General features: G+C 34.1%; 2 protein-coding genes across 2 annotated transcripts; one reads left to right on the plus strand and one right to left on the minus strand.

The window, feature by feature from the left end:
* Positions 1 to 1,178: 1,178 nt before the first annotated feature.
* Positions 1,179 to 5,148, minus strand: LOC125050817 (stress-induced-phosphoprotein 1). Its single transcript, XM_047650847.1, has 7 exons — positions 4,955 to 5,148; positions 4,438 to 4,887; positions 3,852 to 4,305; positions 3,452 to 3,652; positions 2,897 to 3,093; positions 2,484 to 2,609; positions 1,179 to 2,141 (listed from the first exon to the last, which is right to left on the minus strand). Exons 1-7 carry the CDS (start codon positions 4,961 to 4,963, stop codon positions 1,962 to 1,964), a joined length of 1,617 nt encoding a protein of 538 aa, XP_047506803.1. The 5' UTR covers positions 4,964 to 5,148; the 3' UTR covers positions 1,179 to 1,961.
* A 251-nt stretch (positions 5,149 to 5,399) lies between these two features.
* LOC125050818 (protein mothers against dpp) lies at positions 5,400 to 10,748 on the plus strand. The gene is made up of 3 exons (XM_047650848.1): positions 5,400 to 5,725; positions 8,239 to 8,400; positions 9,284 to 10,748. The coding sequence occupies exons 1-3, from the start codon at positions 5,618 to 5,620 to the stop codon at positions 10,280 to 10,282; spliced, it is 1,269 nt and encodes a 422-aa protein (XP_047506804.1). The 5' UTR covers positions 5,400 to 5,617; the 3' UTR covers positions 10,283 to 10,748.
* The last annotated feature ends 5,446 nt before the right edge of the window (positions 10,749 to 16,194 follow it).

Raw genomic sequence — 16,194 nt, forward strand, 5'->3', positions numbered from 1 at the left:
AATAATAATCCTCATTGACAAAATATGGTAAAATTGACTTTTGTTCACGCGGCGTAATTTTTATTAAATCTAAATGTGCACTTTTATAAGTCTTCCAGTAACTTTCTATACACTCCATCCGTGTTTTTAGATAACCTTTCGTAAGTCTAGCCTTTGCACATTTTTTAATATTTATTTGAGTCTTTTTTAATAGTTCATTATTATTTTCAAGTACACTTAATAATTGTTCCACATTTGCCATTATTTGATCACTTTAAAGTCACTTGCACGTTCTATTTCAATAATATTCAAAAGTTATAAGTCTAAAAATTGCACAAAATAGTTGCTAAACGAGTTCCTTATCGCAATGGAATGCGTAGTCTATTGTTCCTTCGATGCAGCTCAGTAGACACAAGATCCGGCTCGAAGGACCATATGTTGCGGCGATAAGGTTGCTTTTTGACTGGTGAACTATTAAGTATAATTTTAGTGCAATGAAACGTCTGCTTCGCGTTGAATCTACTTTATTACTAAATATTAAAATTACAAACATAATATGACTGAACAAGTATTTTTATTCGGTTTATTATAATTTTCCAACTGTATTTTTAATGAATTTATATAGAGGCACGTAATAGGATCTATTTTTTAACAGGCTCACTACTCAGGCGGCGGGACGGATCTTGCACTGTTACTTGATTTTGCACTGTGTCACTAATTTCACTGACAAGAATCAATCTGTCAAACGAAAAGCACTTACATTTAAAAATTCTATATGACCAACAGAATTTTGCAGAGGGTGCAGTAGCTGCTCTCCCTTATGCCCAACTGAGCCAGGTGGGCTGGGACGGTGGAGTGACCAAAACGCAGTCTGTTTATAGTCGTAATAAAGTCCCGACTTTGAAATTTATCAATGGGCACTTAAATCGTATTTCCACGATTTTAGTCATTTTTACTCATGTACGATCGCTAGACCAAGATCGTACAGAAAATGTACGATTTTTCTGTATCATTTCGTAATGAAACGAATATACTCCACCGGCAAGTATTACGCTCGGGGAATTCGCCAACAACCTAACGTATGCCTAGATCCTTACGTGAATGACGACCCTTTACGCTTACTCTTTTTTCATAAAAAACCTGTATCTGTGAGGTATAGGGAACCTAACGATAAACGAAAAAGCAATAAAAAAATTGGCATTGGCCTACATAAACTTTATTTCATAATCATACAATTATTATTGCAAGTTGTATTCATGCAATTGGTAAAAATAAAGTGGACCCTAACACATCAGAAGAAGTCCAACAGAATTAACATAACTTAGAATGGAATGAATTATAAAGGAGTGGGTAAAATAATTGTAATATTACAATACAATTTTGTATATTTAGTAACTACATTTTAAACACATTAATAAATGTAAATTTAACTCACCATATTGGCCTAAGACACTCAAGTAATAGTTTTAACTATTTATTCTTAATTAAAAGAAGCAAAATTTAAAAACCTTTTTCTTTTATATGTAAGACAAAACTTGCAGTAGAATCATACTGGCCAATTTCTATAAAAAAAACTACATAAGAATATTTGTATAATTTTGCCTGCACCTCTAGACCATGAAAAAATGCAGTGTTTACAATTGCATTGTGGAACTTCACTTAACAATATTGGTTTTATTAATAAAAACTGCTATCCAAGTTATCAGCATGAGCGAGCTTTGTTCATAAGCTTATCGTAGATACCACCTCTAATATAATTCTATCTACTCTATGTTAAAAAATAAAAGCAAGCATTTATTTAACTGGTCTTTTTAACTATTCTGATATTTTATAAGTATTGTATAGTAAACCCTTAAGTGTTGATAGTTTTAGAATATTGTCTTGTAATAAGCAAGAATATATCATTGCAACTGATCCATGAACCTGTCCCTTCTTCATTTAGTGCAGGCGATGAAAATACCTATATCTCTAGATAAGTAAATCTAATGTATAGCAATGAGTCCCGACTCTAGTAGCTTTTGTATTTTTGCAGCAATCTCTGGATTTTTAAGATGGTCCTGTAATGCATGTGGGTCTTGCTGCATTTGTTCAAGGATGCATCTCATGGCTGGATCCCGGAGTATTTGCTGTACTTCTGGATCTGACATGGCTCGCTTGCGGACCTGTGAACATACATTAAAGATATTTATTAAACTTTAAATTAATTGCATTTGATAAATTAATATGTAAATCGCAATTACAAAATGTATTAATGAAAAGATGTTAGAAATAAATTACATTCTTATAATTCCATTGAACCTGTGGTATCATGTTGTAATTGAATTGACTTAATGTTGTCAAAATGTCTAAAATCCTGGCATTTATTGTTTATCATGTAAAATTTATTGCATTTATGTATTGAATAATTCATAGCTAATTTTATAAGAGCATGTTTTAAACCATATCAATTTGAAAATATATTTTCTAGATAAAAGTAGGGATAAAGCAATACAAGTTTTACTAACCTCTTCAGGGTTAGAGTTTAGTTGTGTGGAGCAGGCACGGTATCCATCCAGAGCCTCGGCATTGCTGGGATCTAACTCCAATGCCTTTTGGTATGCTGTGAGAGCTTTAGAATGCTGTTGCATGCCCTAAAAATAAAAATAGTATGTGTCTATTTTCAATTATATTTCATTTAAAATGTGATGAAATACCAGTCCACAGACTGTCAATTAAAAGTAAATCCAAAAGTTGGATTATATGTAGCTGTGGACAAATTTTTTCCTTTATTTGCAAATCATTTATAGATGCTATATATCTAAGGAAATTATGGTACCTAATATAAAAAATTTATTTTTACTTTATCTACAAATACATTTGCAAACATAAACATGAAAAAGTCAATAAATAAACTAAAACACTTATTCAAAACTCAAACCTGCAAAATCTTGCCCTTTCGGATCCAGCCCTTTATAAACTTAGGATCAAGTTTGCAACACTTTTCACAGTCTCGGAGCCCAAGGTCAAAGGCAGCTAGTTTGGTGTAACAGGCTGCTCTGTTTGAGTAAAGCTTAGGGTCGTCTGGGTTACGTTGAATGGCTTCTGTGTAATGCTTCATAGCTGTACTGTAGTCACCTATAATAACAATAAAAGTTAAGGAAAATTTGACCAAAATTTATCAGCATCATAGGAACAGTAAAAATGTTGATTTCTTACCTTGGTATTTTTTTATTCAAGCATAAAAGCTATCTAACACAATATATTTTTTTAAATATAAATAACAAGACAAGCATTGGCACTATATTACTGATAATATTTAAGATATAAGGTCTTATCCACTATTATTATATTAGTAGTGTCATAGCAAAGACAAAATATGAGTTTCATAAACAATTCCTGTTTCTAATAAAAACCTAGATTAATTATTTTAATTTATTTTGTGACTATTTAGATTGTAAATAACCAAGTACTTAAAAAAGAAAAGGACATGTACCTTTTTTGAAGAATTTGTTGCCTAGTTCCTTCTCCTGTTCAGCTTTCACTGGGTCTACATATGCCTTTTTTTCTTCTTCAACTATCTTCTTTTCAACCTCACTTAAAAGAGTCTTGATCTCCGGAGTACGATGTTCAGACATAGACTTTTCATAATATGTTCTGGCCAGCTTCCATTGCTCCATCTTTTTATAAGCATTACCTAGAATAAATTTTAATATATAATAATCATTTAATTTTATGATAATTAACTGCACCTAATATTCAAGTTTTGAGATATAGTAACTAACGAAATCTCTTTCTTGTCTCATGGAAATTGATGAAATTTAATTTTCAAATAGGAAAACCAATTCATAGGAATAAGTCTGGTTGTTTATGATTTACAAAGGTCAATGTCTCACCAATTCTAGTAAATGCTTTTGCAATCAATTTATAGTCTGCTCTATTCTCTCTTCCAATTTCAATTGCCTTTTCACATTCTTTGACACACTTCTCATATTCTTTTTGCTCAAAGAAGACGGCAGCTACATTTGTATAGAAAGTAATATCAGCTGGGTCATGTTCAATTGCCTTATTGTAGTGTAGCAAAGCATTATCAAAGTCTTTCTTCTTATAAAACTCATTTCCAATGTCTTTTTCTTGTAATGCCAGCCTTCTATTTTCTGGCATATCTTCGTAATTAGGTTTAGGCGGTTCTTGTTTTGGTGGGGGAGTCGGTTTTGGCTCCGGAGCTGGTTGATCTACATCCATAGGAGATCCAAGATCTACACCAAGCATAACACTTAGTGTTGCCAACATTCTTTTATCTTCCATTAATTTCCCATCTAAAGAGCCCTGTGACCCTGAACCCAGTTTCTAAAACAAAAGTTATGTGAATATTAACACAATAAGCTTTAACAAAGAAACATTAACAATGACTCATCAACATTTATGTAAATAGCAAAATTTTGGATTAAGTTACTATAGTGTAATAAAGAAAACAAATACCTTGACCATTTTGACATATTCAGGGTCATCAAGCCATTCCCTAGTTTTTGGATCAGCTTTAAGTTTTTCAAAGAGCTGTTCTGTTCTCAATTTTGTTTCCTCTGCTTGTTTTTTCACTTCTGCCAGACCAGAAGCTAACTGTTGGTTACCAGGTTCCAACTCCAACCCCTTCTCGTAAGCGGCAATTGCTTCTTCATGGTCACCAAGATAAGCTAAGGCACTACCCTTTCTAGAATAACCTTTACTCCATGAAGGGTTAATTGACACGCATTTGTTAGCGTCTTCCAGAGCCGCCGCATAGTTACCGGCCTTAGCGTGTGCGGCTGATCGATTACTATATAAAACGTGGTTGTTTGGATCTAATGCAATGCCTTCTGCGTAGAACTTAATGGCTTCATCGTATTTACCCGAAGATAAAGCAGCATTACCTTTCTCTTTTAACTGATTAACCTAAAATTATTTATTAGTTTTAGATGTGCAATAAAAGAACCAAATCAGTAATCTAGTATAACCTTACCTGTTCCATGATTAGACAAAAAAATTAAAATGGGAATGTACTTGAAAATATTTGTACACCAAAAAAACTATTGCACTCAATATTAAAATTTCACTTTAGGCTTCGTCGTACTCTCTAGAAATCTAGAAATAATCTAAAATATCAACGAATCAACGATGGACACTGACAAATCAAATTCGAGAAAATTCTGGCTTCGCGAATTTCAAACAGCTGTCGGTGTTCTAAGCCGAATAAATTAATTTTGAAAATTAAATTAAAACTTAGGGTTTTATAAGCAAATGTATATTTTTCTAGATAAATTACTAACTTTAATATATTTATATCTATTAAAAAACTTTGCTTTTCCTTCAACTTTGCCCTAAAGGCATTGTATAGTCTGTAAGTTACCATAATTTTAGTAAAAGCAATATTTTTTGTCTGTATTTATTAACTGTCCAAGCAACTTAGCAAGTGTCACGCCGATCCATCATATTCATCCATCGCTAATCGTAGTTCGTTACCTATTTTGCGGTATTCGTGATTGTGATTTACAGGCATTGTGGGGAATACCAAGTGATTTCATGTTAATCGATGGCTCTTTGAGGATTTCCGTGGATTACTGAAGGCGGTCAGCGCGTTCCCGCTATTTCTGGTGACTCATCTAGACTCCATAAACTCGTCACTATGGACACGGACGATGGTGAATCTTCAAGCAGCGGGCCTATGTCCAGCTTGAATAGCTTATTTTCTTTCACAAGCCCCGCTGTAAAGAAATTGCTTGGGTGGAAACAGGTAAGTCAGATCATTAAAACGGAAAGTAATCTACTGCAAACGAACTTGCATTTTAGTTATAAGATACTATCTATTACTTATTATCATTTCAACATTTAAAAGTTCTAATATAACTTCTAGAAACTTATTTTATAAATATGTACTTATCAAAGGCTATTTAAAATTATAGTAGTCTTTTTTTTTCTCCTTATAAAAGAAAGAGCAAACAACTTTTTTATGTCTATTCCTTCAAACTTATTTAAAAGTATATGGATAGAGTTAGGTATGTGTCTTTATTTTAAGTTTGCCTTAAGGTTCTTTCTATATGTCAGTAAATAGTTTAGAAGTAATATATGTTTTCCCCTGTAGAAGCATACTTTGTCTACATTTATAGACATTAGACTTAATGGGAAAACCAAGTTAATCAATACAACTTAGTATGTTATACACACTGAGTATTGAGAAATTTGTTTCTTTTTTCTAGAAAATAGACAGTTTTTTGAGAGTGAGAATATATCAGCCTTCTTAAATAAAGTTATAAAACAAAGTTTTCAGGGTACTAAAATACAACAATGTTTCTCTATGTATTTGATAGTAAAAGTCAAGCAATGCTTTATAATAATGTTTAAAATTCATATCTTGTTTAAATAAGATTAAAATAATTAACAAAAAAAATGTTTTGTTTTGGATACATCATTTATATGAAAATACTCCATAGAATATGTTTACTATTTAATATAATTATACAGGTATCACTTATTCCACATGATTAAATTTGAATCGTATAGGAGCAGAGAAAAAGCCGGCATATAAAACTCTCAGTACTCTTTAAAAAAAGCAAATCATCAAACAACACTTATTTTAAAACAAATATAGCAAATTATTATATTACTATTATTTAGTTCTGCAGCTTACGCGGCTAAAAAAATTTGCTCACTAACTGATGTTGATACAGCTAGACTTGTTTATTTTATTTCCTTTCACAGCTTAATGACTTATGGCTTATTATTATGGGGTCATGTTGCTGATGTCGAAACTATTTTCATCCTGCAGAAGAGGGCTATTCCTGCAATTTATAATTTAATATGTGGGGAATCTCTGAGAGATAAATTCAACGAAATTAATATACTTACCTTTACATAATATTTTTTCTTTAATATATACACAACACAATAATCAAAGAAAAAATAAAATGAGAGATATCAAAAACAATAAAAAAAAATTAAAAAAAAAAACCCTTTTCCCATTCATTCATTTAGTTTTTTTGCATTTAGTAGAAGGTTATTCATACTAAACCAATGGACAATCGAAGAGAGAGCATTGTTCACATCGTCAAAATTTGTTATTTGTCATTTGATTTTAAGAATCAAGGACGTATCATCAGCAAACAAAACTATCTGATGGTTTTCTCTAACATGAAAGGTAGATCATTTATTTAAACAAGAAAGAGGAAGGGGCAAAAATTGAACCCTGTGGTACCCCCATATCTACTGCCGACCCAGAGGACCTTTTAACATTCACTTCAACCTTCTGAGTTCTACCATGTAAGTAGGAAGTCAGAAGATTCAGTGCGGTATTCTTGATGCCATAGTGACGGAGTTTCCCGATTAAGGTCCAATCTTGGACACAATCCAATGCTTTGGATAAGTCACAGAAAACACCTAAAGCGTCATGCGACTCCTCTCAAGCCTTAACTATATATCTATTTTATTTTATTTTTATTTTAAACATGTTATTATTCCTTATGCAAATAAATATATATATTTATGATGTCAGTCAGGTGTGTCTCAAATCGATGTGATTAAAATCACAAGGTACTTTTATTTAATAAGGTTGACTTAGTGAAAGGATTCTTCAAGAATAGCATATTAGGAGTTATAAAAATTTAAAAATTAAATACATATAAAAAATTTAAAAGAATATTGACACATTTATTATATATATATTTTGTCTATTAAACTGCCAATCTGTAGATATCAATAGAGTACTGAGTCACTTCTATACAAGTATTTGTTTTTCTCAGAGAAATGAATCATTCAGTAGTATTTACAAAATATGTTTTATATGAATGAAATGAGTTTGAATGAGCTTGTATAATAGTCCTCTAAAGTAGTAGTTTGTACATAATCCACTTATAAATTTCGAATGAATATGGTTAAGGGAGTATTACGTAACGTATTGGGGGGGGGGGGGGGGGGGGCTCCTTTTGTGAAACGTTACGATGCGGGGCGGGGATTAAATTACGCGTTACTGTTAATATTTTTTTCGACTTACACCACATAATAGTAACTAAAGAGTCACTAGGTGGTCACGAAACGTTTTCTATATTTGGGTACAGTACTGTACTTGGGTACTGAAAAACGTTACGGCGAGTTACATGTGGGGGGGGGGGTCAATAATCTCCAAAAATTTCGTTACGTAATACTTGAACGCTCCCTAAGAGGTGTTATATATAAATGTATTAAAAGTTTAAAACAAATAATAATATAAGGCCTGTTTAGAGTTAGCTACAAGAACATATGTATACATTACAGGGCGATGAAGAAGAAAAATGGGCAGAGAAAGCCGTGGATAGTCTGGTTAAGAAGTTGAAAAAACGAAAAGGTGCTATTGAAGAATTGGAGCGTGCTTTGTCGTGTCCTGGAACGCCCTCAAAATGTGTAACAATTCCACGATCATTGGATGGCAGATTGCAGGTCGGTCAATCTTAGTACAATAATCCCCCCTATAACGCGTTTACGTATAACGCGATTTCCGTCCCCCAACGAACGCTGTATTTCACCCCTATGACGCGGAGGTTTCTCAAGTTATATTTCTGTAGAGTGAAATTTATAATGATTTGTTAAGTCCAGGATTAGTTTTGCGTGCCTGTTTCAATTGTGTTGTTATAAAATTTAACTAAATAACTTTACTAAATTGTCCAAAAAAACGGTTTTATTAGTATACCCCTACAACGCAATTTCTTATAACGCGATATAAGAGGGATTATAGTACTGTTATATTTTAGTATATATATTTTAACGAATTTTGGCTAGGTGTCTCTTAAATTTCTCAAGTCTCAATCATATTAAAAAACTGGCTTATTGTTTGCACAATTCAGGACTTCCCGTAAAGGGAGCGTTCAAGTATTATGTCACGCAATTTTTAGAGATTATTGACCCCCCCCCCATGTAACGCGCCATAATTTCGTGACGACCTAGTGACTCTTAAGCTACCATTATCTGGCGTAAAGTACTGGAAAGTCGAAAATAATATTAACAATACCGCGTAATTCAATCCCCGCCCCGTATCGTAACGTTTTAAAAAAGGACCCCTCCCCCCAAAATTCTTTACGTAATACTTGAACGCTCCTAAAGCCACATATTCTACTTTATTAAAGATATAACATACCATTATACCAATGAGAGCCCGAACTGCCGGGAACATCTAGTTTGATAGTTAGATAATAATTAATTGATGATAAATTTTACGTTTACACACACACACATTAAGTGTATTTATTACTTCTGTATTTTAAAGTTTTTAAACACATGCCTGTGTATACTTTGGGAGAAATTTATAATTTAAGTTACATTTCAGGTATCCCACCGCAAAGGTCTCCCACACGTGATTTACTGCCGAGTGTGGAGATGGCCAGACCTACAGAGCCACCACGAGTTGAAACCTCTAGAAATCTGCCAGTACCCCTTCAGCGCCAAACAGAAAGAGGTTTGCATCAACCCATACCACTACAAACGGGTCGAAAGTCCCGTTCTACCTCCAGTCTTAGTTCCTCGACATTCCGAGTTCGCGCCGGGTCATTCGTTGTTACCTTTTCAAAGAACCACCGAACCGTCTATGCCCCACAACGTGTCCTACTCGGGGTCAGGTTTCCCACCTTCGGCGTCATCAGAATTACCCGATACACCTCCACCGGCTTACTCCCCACCGTCCGATGACTCCGAACCGCCCGGGGAAGTCGCTCCGGTTTCCTACCAGGAGCCTCTCTATTGGGCCTCCGTCGCCTACTACGAGCTGAACTGCAGGGTAGGAGAAGTATTCCACTGCAACTCCCACTCGGTCGTGGTCGATGGATTCACAGATCCGTCGAACAATAGCGATCGGTTCTGCCTCGGCCAACTCAGTAATGTGAATAGGAACTCGACTATTGAAAACACGCGACGTCACATAGGAAAAGGAGTTCATTTGTACTACGTAGGGGGAGAAGTGTACGCGGAATGTTTGTCGGACGCTGCGATATTTGTCCAAAGTCGGAACTGCAACCATCATCATGGTTTCCACCCTTCAACAGTGTGTAAAATCCCACCCGGCTGCTCGCTAAAGATATTCAACAATCGTGAGTTCGCGCAATTGCTCTCGCAGAGTGTTAATCACGGTTTCGAAGCGGTGTATGAGCTGACGAAAATGTGTACTATCCGTATGTCGTTCGTGAAGGGCTGGGGGGCGGAGTATCATAGACAAGACGTGACTTCCACCCCCTGTTGGATCGAGATCCACCTTCACGGGCCCCTCCAGTGGCTGGACAAAGTTCTCACTCAGATGGGCTCCCCTCACAACGCGATTTCGTCCGTGTCTTAGCCGGGTTATAATCTCACAAATTATCTGCATTTTTTTTTATCGTGCCATTTTCGAAATTCCCAAATCGTGATGTCTCACTGTGACATCTCAAATGTTAGACGTATTATATCATATTTTTTATAAATCGTAGCTCAAATTACGTGTCCAAGCTTAAGGAATGTAACGTAAGTATATGTATTAATATAAAGACATACTATAGTAATGTTTATACTCGGGAATGTATGACAAGAGAAGATATTATTTGTGTAAATAAAATGTTCGCGAAGTTTTTTTTTAAATAGTTCTTATTTTATTTTTAGCGCTCACAGGGTTACTAAAAAGATAGGTGCTATCAGCAAGTTCTCCAGTGTCATATACACTATTATATTCCAAGTAATTAATTAATTTTGCGCTCCTTAAACTCAAAATACAAAAAATACATATGGCATCGATACAGTTTGCTTCGATCGTGTAATTCTGTTATTACTCTATTAGAAAAAACAGGGCAATGCGCTTAAATTTGCAGGAATATATGAAGATAGTCTAATGATAAAAAACCCGGAGTAATTACAATAATACCCAGATGTTCTTCAAAATCCGCATAAACATATACTGTAATTTATGCTGATAGTACATAAGGAACAAAGATATACATTTTATCAGACACTGTAGGCTTATATGTTATTTTGAGCACAATATTACACTTTAAGTATGTTTATAAGCCAATTCGGCTCGGAAAGCGCGGCTCCCTTGATCGGCTAAAGAATTGTGATTTGTTATTTTTAATTTGTAAATAATTTGGATTTTGAAATTATGTTGGGGCCACGCAGCTTATTTGTAAGTTTAATGTTAGTTAACTATAGATATACAGACATTGCGAAATATCGTGGTTCAATTAGTTCCAATAGTGTAGTACTCCCTTGTAATACAGGGCTACCATGTTGTCTAGTGGACTATAAAAGACAATAATACTGTCCTTCATTTCTATTTCGTGTAACTCTCTTCTGTAGCTCAAGAAGCGTCGTGGTTAGCTAGGGAACGTCTGTATACAGTGCCTCTTTTTATAGACTATACAGTTTTGATGCCGATTTGTATTTCACTTGATCATTCATCATCCATTCTGGTTGATGAACGGCCTCGAGATCTTTTGTGTTACAAACCATAAAAAATTTCACCAAGCTCTCATCGTCTACTACTAGCTAGGTTCTAGTATTATTCAAAGCAATGTAAATATATGAAGTTTGTCTTGTAGTCCAAAGACAATGTATGTGGTAAATTATACGGCAGTAACGCATTTTATAAGAGTTATTTGATTATTAAAATGTCTGCTACTATACGACCCGTGATGAATGTTGAATTTAGCTGAGACTCAAATTGTTGCCCAATATTTGCGCAAATCGTTGAACGTACTGAATACAATTTAATTTTCTATGTATGTAAAAATTATATTCTGAAGTGACTTATTTTCTGGTGTTATATTATATGAAACGTTGTATAAAAAGGCAAACGAACCAAAGTAGAGTAATTTCGACGTTTTAGCGGAGTTTGACGATTTAGATGTTACATGAATTTAACTTTAATTTAAAGAAACTAGAAGAAGAAAGTTTTTAGATAGCTCAAAACAATACTAGGAACTCGTAAATTGCATGTTTTTAAAATTCGTTTTAAATCAATATTTATAACTACATACTGTATTATGATTAAAATCATTGACATTATTACTAACATAAATTGAGGGTACATGAAAAATTACCAACGTGTAGGAAATGTGAATTTTCTAGTCCATTTTTGGACTTTCATATTTTACACATTACAAATAGGTGCATTCGGCCAAATCGGGACCGCCAACTAAAGATTTTATTGATCTCAATGTAATGTATAAGGTTTCTTTAGTTCCTACTAAAGATTCTGGCGCGTCCCAAAACTAAGAATTAACTACACAATTGTGACATACAGTGCCTTTACTTGGGAAGTTGTGTTTGTCTCCTTTTGTCGTGTTATGTGGGAAAGAGATGCAATATGCTCTATGTAGAAGTCTAAGTTAAATCTGCTTAAGGTGTTGCTTATATGACAGCAAGAATATATTAACAATCACTCAATCGTGTGCCTATACAATATAAATTGTATACCGTCCGAAATGCCTGTTTGAATTGTGTTATAGCCTATTCCAATCATTATTTTAGTTAATTTCGGCATATTTCAAGTTACGAAAGGGAGGGTCTAGTCGCCTAAAGTAGTAGTCTTTTCATATTGTGTACATTGTGTACCAGTGTTACCCAATCAATTCTTTTTTGTCTAATTTAACTTATTTAATTAAAGTCTTGTGTGGACTTTAAAGAATGAAGCACATTATCAATATATATATATCTTATATATTATTCGTCGTTTGTTGTCGCGTTTAACACAACGCCGTCATAAAAGCATGAAATGATGATTTTAGACAGCCCTGCGATTCTGTAACTCACTTTTCGAACTCAAACAGCGGTTTTAGCATCGGCGGTCGCTCTCAAATCAGTCGTGAAGCAGTCATTTTATGATTTGGCATTCTGATAAACTACAAGTTCCCACCTTTTCGTGAATTACAGAATCGCAGGGCTGATGTATTATTACATTAACAGGATTAATGATTAGCTCAGAGCTAAATTTCTTAGAGCGAAAAAGCTATAAAGCTTAATATACCAGTCAGATAAGACAAATTGTAGATTAAGTGTCTTAAAGTAAATGATTGGATAGGCTGCAACAAAAAGTATTTCCAGAATACATATGCTAACAATAACCTATTGTGAAGTTTTGAAGATTTTAATACTGTGCACTACTGTGTACTTTACTGTGCCTTGTGCAAATCTATAAATTCACCGTCACATTTAGTGCCTACAAACTGATAATGCCTTATAAATTATATAAATTGTTTTATAAATGTAATGAGTAACATGGAGTGGACAGGAAAGATGTAAATGAAAATTATTATTCATATAATAAGTTTATTTATGAATTTTAAATACAATGCTTGCTTGTAAGCTTACCGGACGAAAGCGATCCCGTTTTCAATTATTATATGTATGTCACCGTAAAATTGTAAACACCGTTAGATTGTAATCTATCTCGCGAGATTATAAACTGTCGAAAGATTGTGAACCTCAACGAACTGCTTACAATTTAACGTATTATTATTCGGTAGTTATATGAAATTGTTGGAAAGTAAAATTAATCTGTAATTGATCAAAGAAGTTTGAATGAAACTAAGTTAGTGTAGTACAATCTACCGAATAATAATACGTTAAATTGTAAGCAGTAAGCTGAGATTCACAATCTTTCGACAGTTTATAATCTCGCGAGATAGATTACAATCTAACGGTGTTTACAATTTTACGTTAACATGTACAACATAAATCTAACTTTCATACAAAACATGGGTTTCATGACATCTTGTTTATTGGAATCAGGATCGTTAGAAATCTTCATCAATCGTTAGAAATCTTTTGAACGGAGCTAGACTAGTAAGTTCGGCATCATTGTATTATTTATTATAAACCTCCTTTCCATTCTGTATACCATTCCAAGTTATGGAAATAAATTCAAAATGTTATTTTTTTGCATTTTTAAATGTAACAATTGTTTTTACAATTTCTGTATTGGACTATTATACTATCGCATTATTTTATCTTAAATAACAGCTGTACTCTGAGCCAATTATATTAATGGTTGATAATTATATAACTAAATAAGGGTGCAACTTTTTATAAACTTTATAATGGAAAGCTAATAAAAGACAAGAACTTTTCAAATCATTAATAACTTAGAACCATTAATTCGTAATTAACGCATTTGAGTACGGCCGTTAGATGTAAATAAATACTGTTTCCTCAAAATTATGTTGGTGCTTCTGAATTGTTTATTGTATTTACGTATTGTAAATAAAATGTGATTTTAAAATAGAAATTGTAACGAAATTTTATGTTTTAAGTTAGGGGTTAAATTTTTAATCAGACGTGTTATAAAATTAAACCTCCTTACCGATAAAATGCTCAGAGATTGTCGGTAAATTTTTAGCCGCTTTAAAATGCGGCGGTACTGTAACTCCCAATAACGATTGCAACTGAAATTGAGTATATACCAGGCGATCTTAAACTAGCAACATTAGCGCTTAAATAACTATGGAAATTGGGTACAAAAACTCTATATAGAAGTCTTCGATCGCTATTGGAAATTACTAAACATAGATGGTGTTATTATATAATGTACAGTGATAAAATAGGTGTACAATTTGGCTGCATGTATTGTTTGGGCTCGTGTGGGAAATTTTAGAATCTTCTGTGTGATTTTACTTTGTCTAGCTACAAATGTTTGACACAATCAGACAGGGTTAGTGTTACGCATTTTAAGGATAATATAAGGAATTAAAAGATGCCATTGTTCGTGTAACTTTTATCATATTTTTCTCTGTATAATAAAGTTTCCTTTATTTACATTTTGGTGTTTTTTTTGTATGCCGCCTTTTTCCCGTAATGGTAGGCAGGGACCCCGGGCCTCCACTTGCTATGAAATACCTCTCTCGCTTCATCCACTTTTATTACATTCTGAAGTACATCATGGATTTCGTCCAGGCAGTGGCGGATTTACCTATTTTCAAGGTATAGGCTGTGAAGTTTTTGCCGTCTTTGCCTCAACAAATGTCATGTCTTAGATTATTTATACAATCCAACAATTTCGTTGAAATTGAACGAAATAAACGAAGAGATTTGAATTGAATTATTAACTACATATATCTGTTTTACAGTACGTTGCGCCTACTGAAAATTCCATAGCAAACAAGGACGAACAACGTTACGCTAATAGTTTAGTTTGAACCAACATCAAATAAGGAGGTAGGATCGGCCTGTAGGAATGTGATATGTGAATTAGGAACAATCCTATAATGCTAAACCTATATATAACTATAATGATATGCAGAGGCATCCCAAGGGCCTCCTTTATGAGAGTTAGTTGGAAAAACTCTAAGTAGACTTGCATACCAGCAGATAGCAGCAGAGAGGCTGGAGTGGGTCGTGGATCTTCAAAAAAGGGTTTTGACGCTAAGGATATGAGTAAAAAATTCGCTAAGAAGCAGGGATATCTCTTAAAGTATTCGAGCATTTGATAAGTCAAACTGGCTTCCAAAAAGCTGAGTGTTTTGGGTAAGGCTAAGCAGTGTTTCACTGAGGTACAACGTATCCAGCTCTACAAGGCTTAAGTACGACCTCATATAGAAAACTGCTCACATCTCTGGGTCGGTGCTTCCAAATACCAGCTTCTTCCTATTGACCAAATTCAACAAAGGGCTTGTCGAATTGTCAATCTCTAATGTATTACTGATCGATTCGATTCTCGCTATCTACACAGATACATTGCATGTGTATTCTACCAAATTGACTATGGAGAGTGTTCTAAAGAGTTGTTTGGGTTGATCCCTCCTGCCTCTTCATCCCCGTACGAACCGTATTAACTCAAAATCTCATCCGCATTAGGGGCCATCCATAAAGTACGTCACACGTTTATGGGGAGGGAGGGTATCACCGAAGTGTGACAAGGGGCATGGGGGGGTCAATACTTTTGTGACGTCACATGTTAAAATTTTAAATACTAAAACCATTGATATACAAAAAACCCAAGATGCACAGTCTCGAATAAAAGTAACGCTCGAAAGTGTCCCGAAACACTATGTCTGTCTCTTTCTATAAGTTACAAGCATATATTATTGCAAAATCAACCTTACGCGAATTGTTTAAAGTTGTTATTACAACGATTATTTTTAAATAAATACATAAATTTAAAAAATGTGTGACGTCACATCAAGAGGGGGGGGGGGGTTATAAAAATGTGACAACCTGTGACAAGGACGGGGGGAGGGGTTCAAAAGTCCTAAAATTCGTGTGACGTACTTTATGGATGGCCCC

The sequence above is a fragment of the Pieris napi genome, chromosome 7 (assembly GCF_905475465.1).
Source record: "Pieris napi chromosome 7, ilPieNapi1.2, whole genome shotgun sequence".
Lineage (NCBI taxonomy): Eukaryota > Metazoa > Arthropoda > Insecta > Lepidoptera > Pieridae > Pieris > Pieris napi.

Excerpts from the sequence above, each read along its gene's own strand:
- LOC125050817 (XM_047650847.1), bottom strand. Across the intron at positions 4,306-4,437 it reads AATATGTCAAAATGGTCAAG|AAACTGGGTTCAGGGTCACA; the intron begins GTATTTGTTTTC and ends CTTTTGTTTTAG. Across the intron at positions 3,653-3,851 it reads AAAAGCATTTACTAGAATTG|GTAATGCTTATAAAAAGATG; the intron begins GTGAGACATTGA and ends AATTTATTCTAG.
- LOC125050818 (XM_047650848.1), top strand. The coding sequence starts at position 5,618 with ATGGACACGGACGATGGTGAATCTTCAAGCAGCGGGCCTATGTCCAGC. Across the intron at positions 5,726-8,238 it reads AATTGCTTGGGTGGAAACAG|GGCGATGAAGAAGAAAAATG; the intron begins GTAAGTCAGATC and ends TATACATTACAG. Across the intron at positions 8,401-9,283 it reads CATTGGATGGCAGATTGCAG|GTATCCCACCGCAAAGGTCT; the intron begins GTCGGTCAATCT and ends GTTACATTTCAG.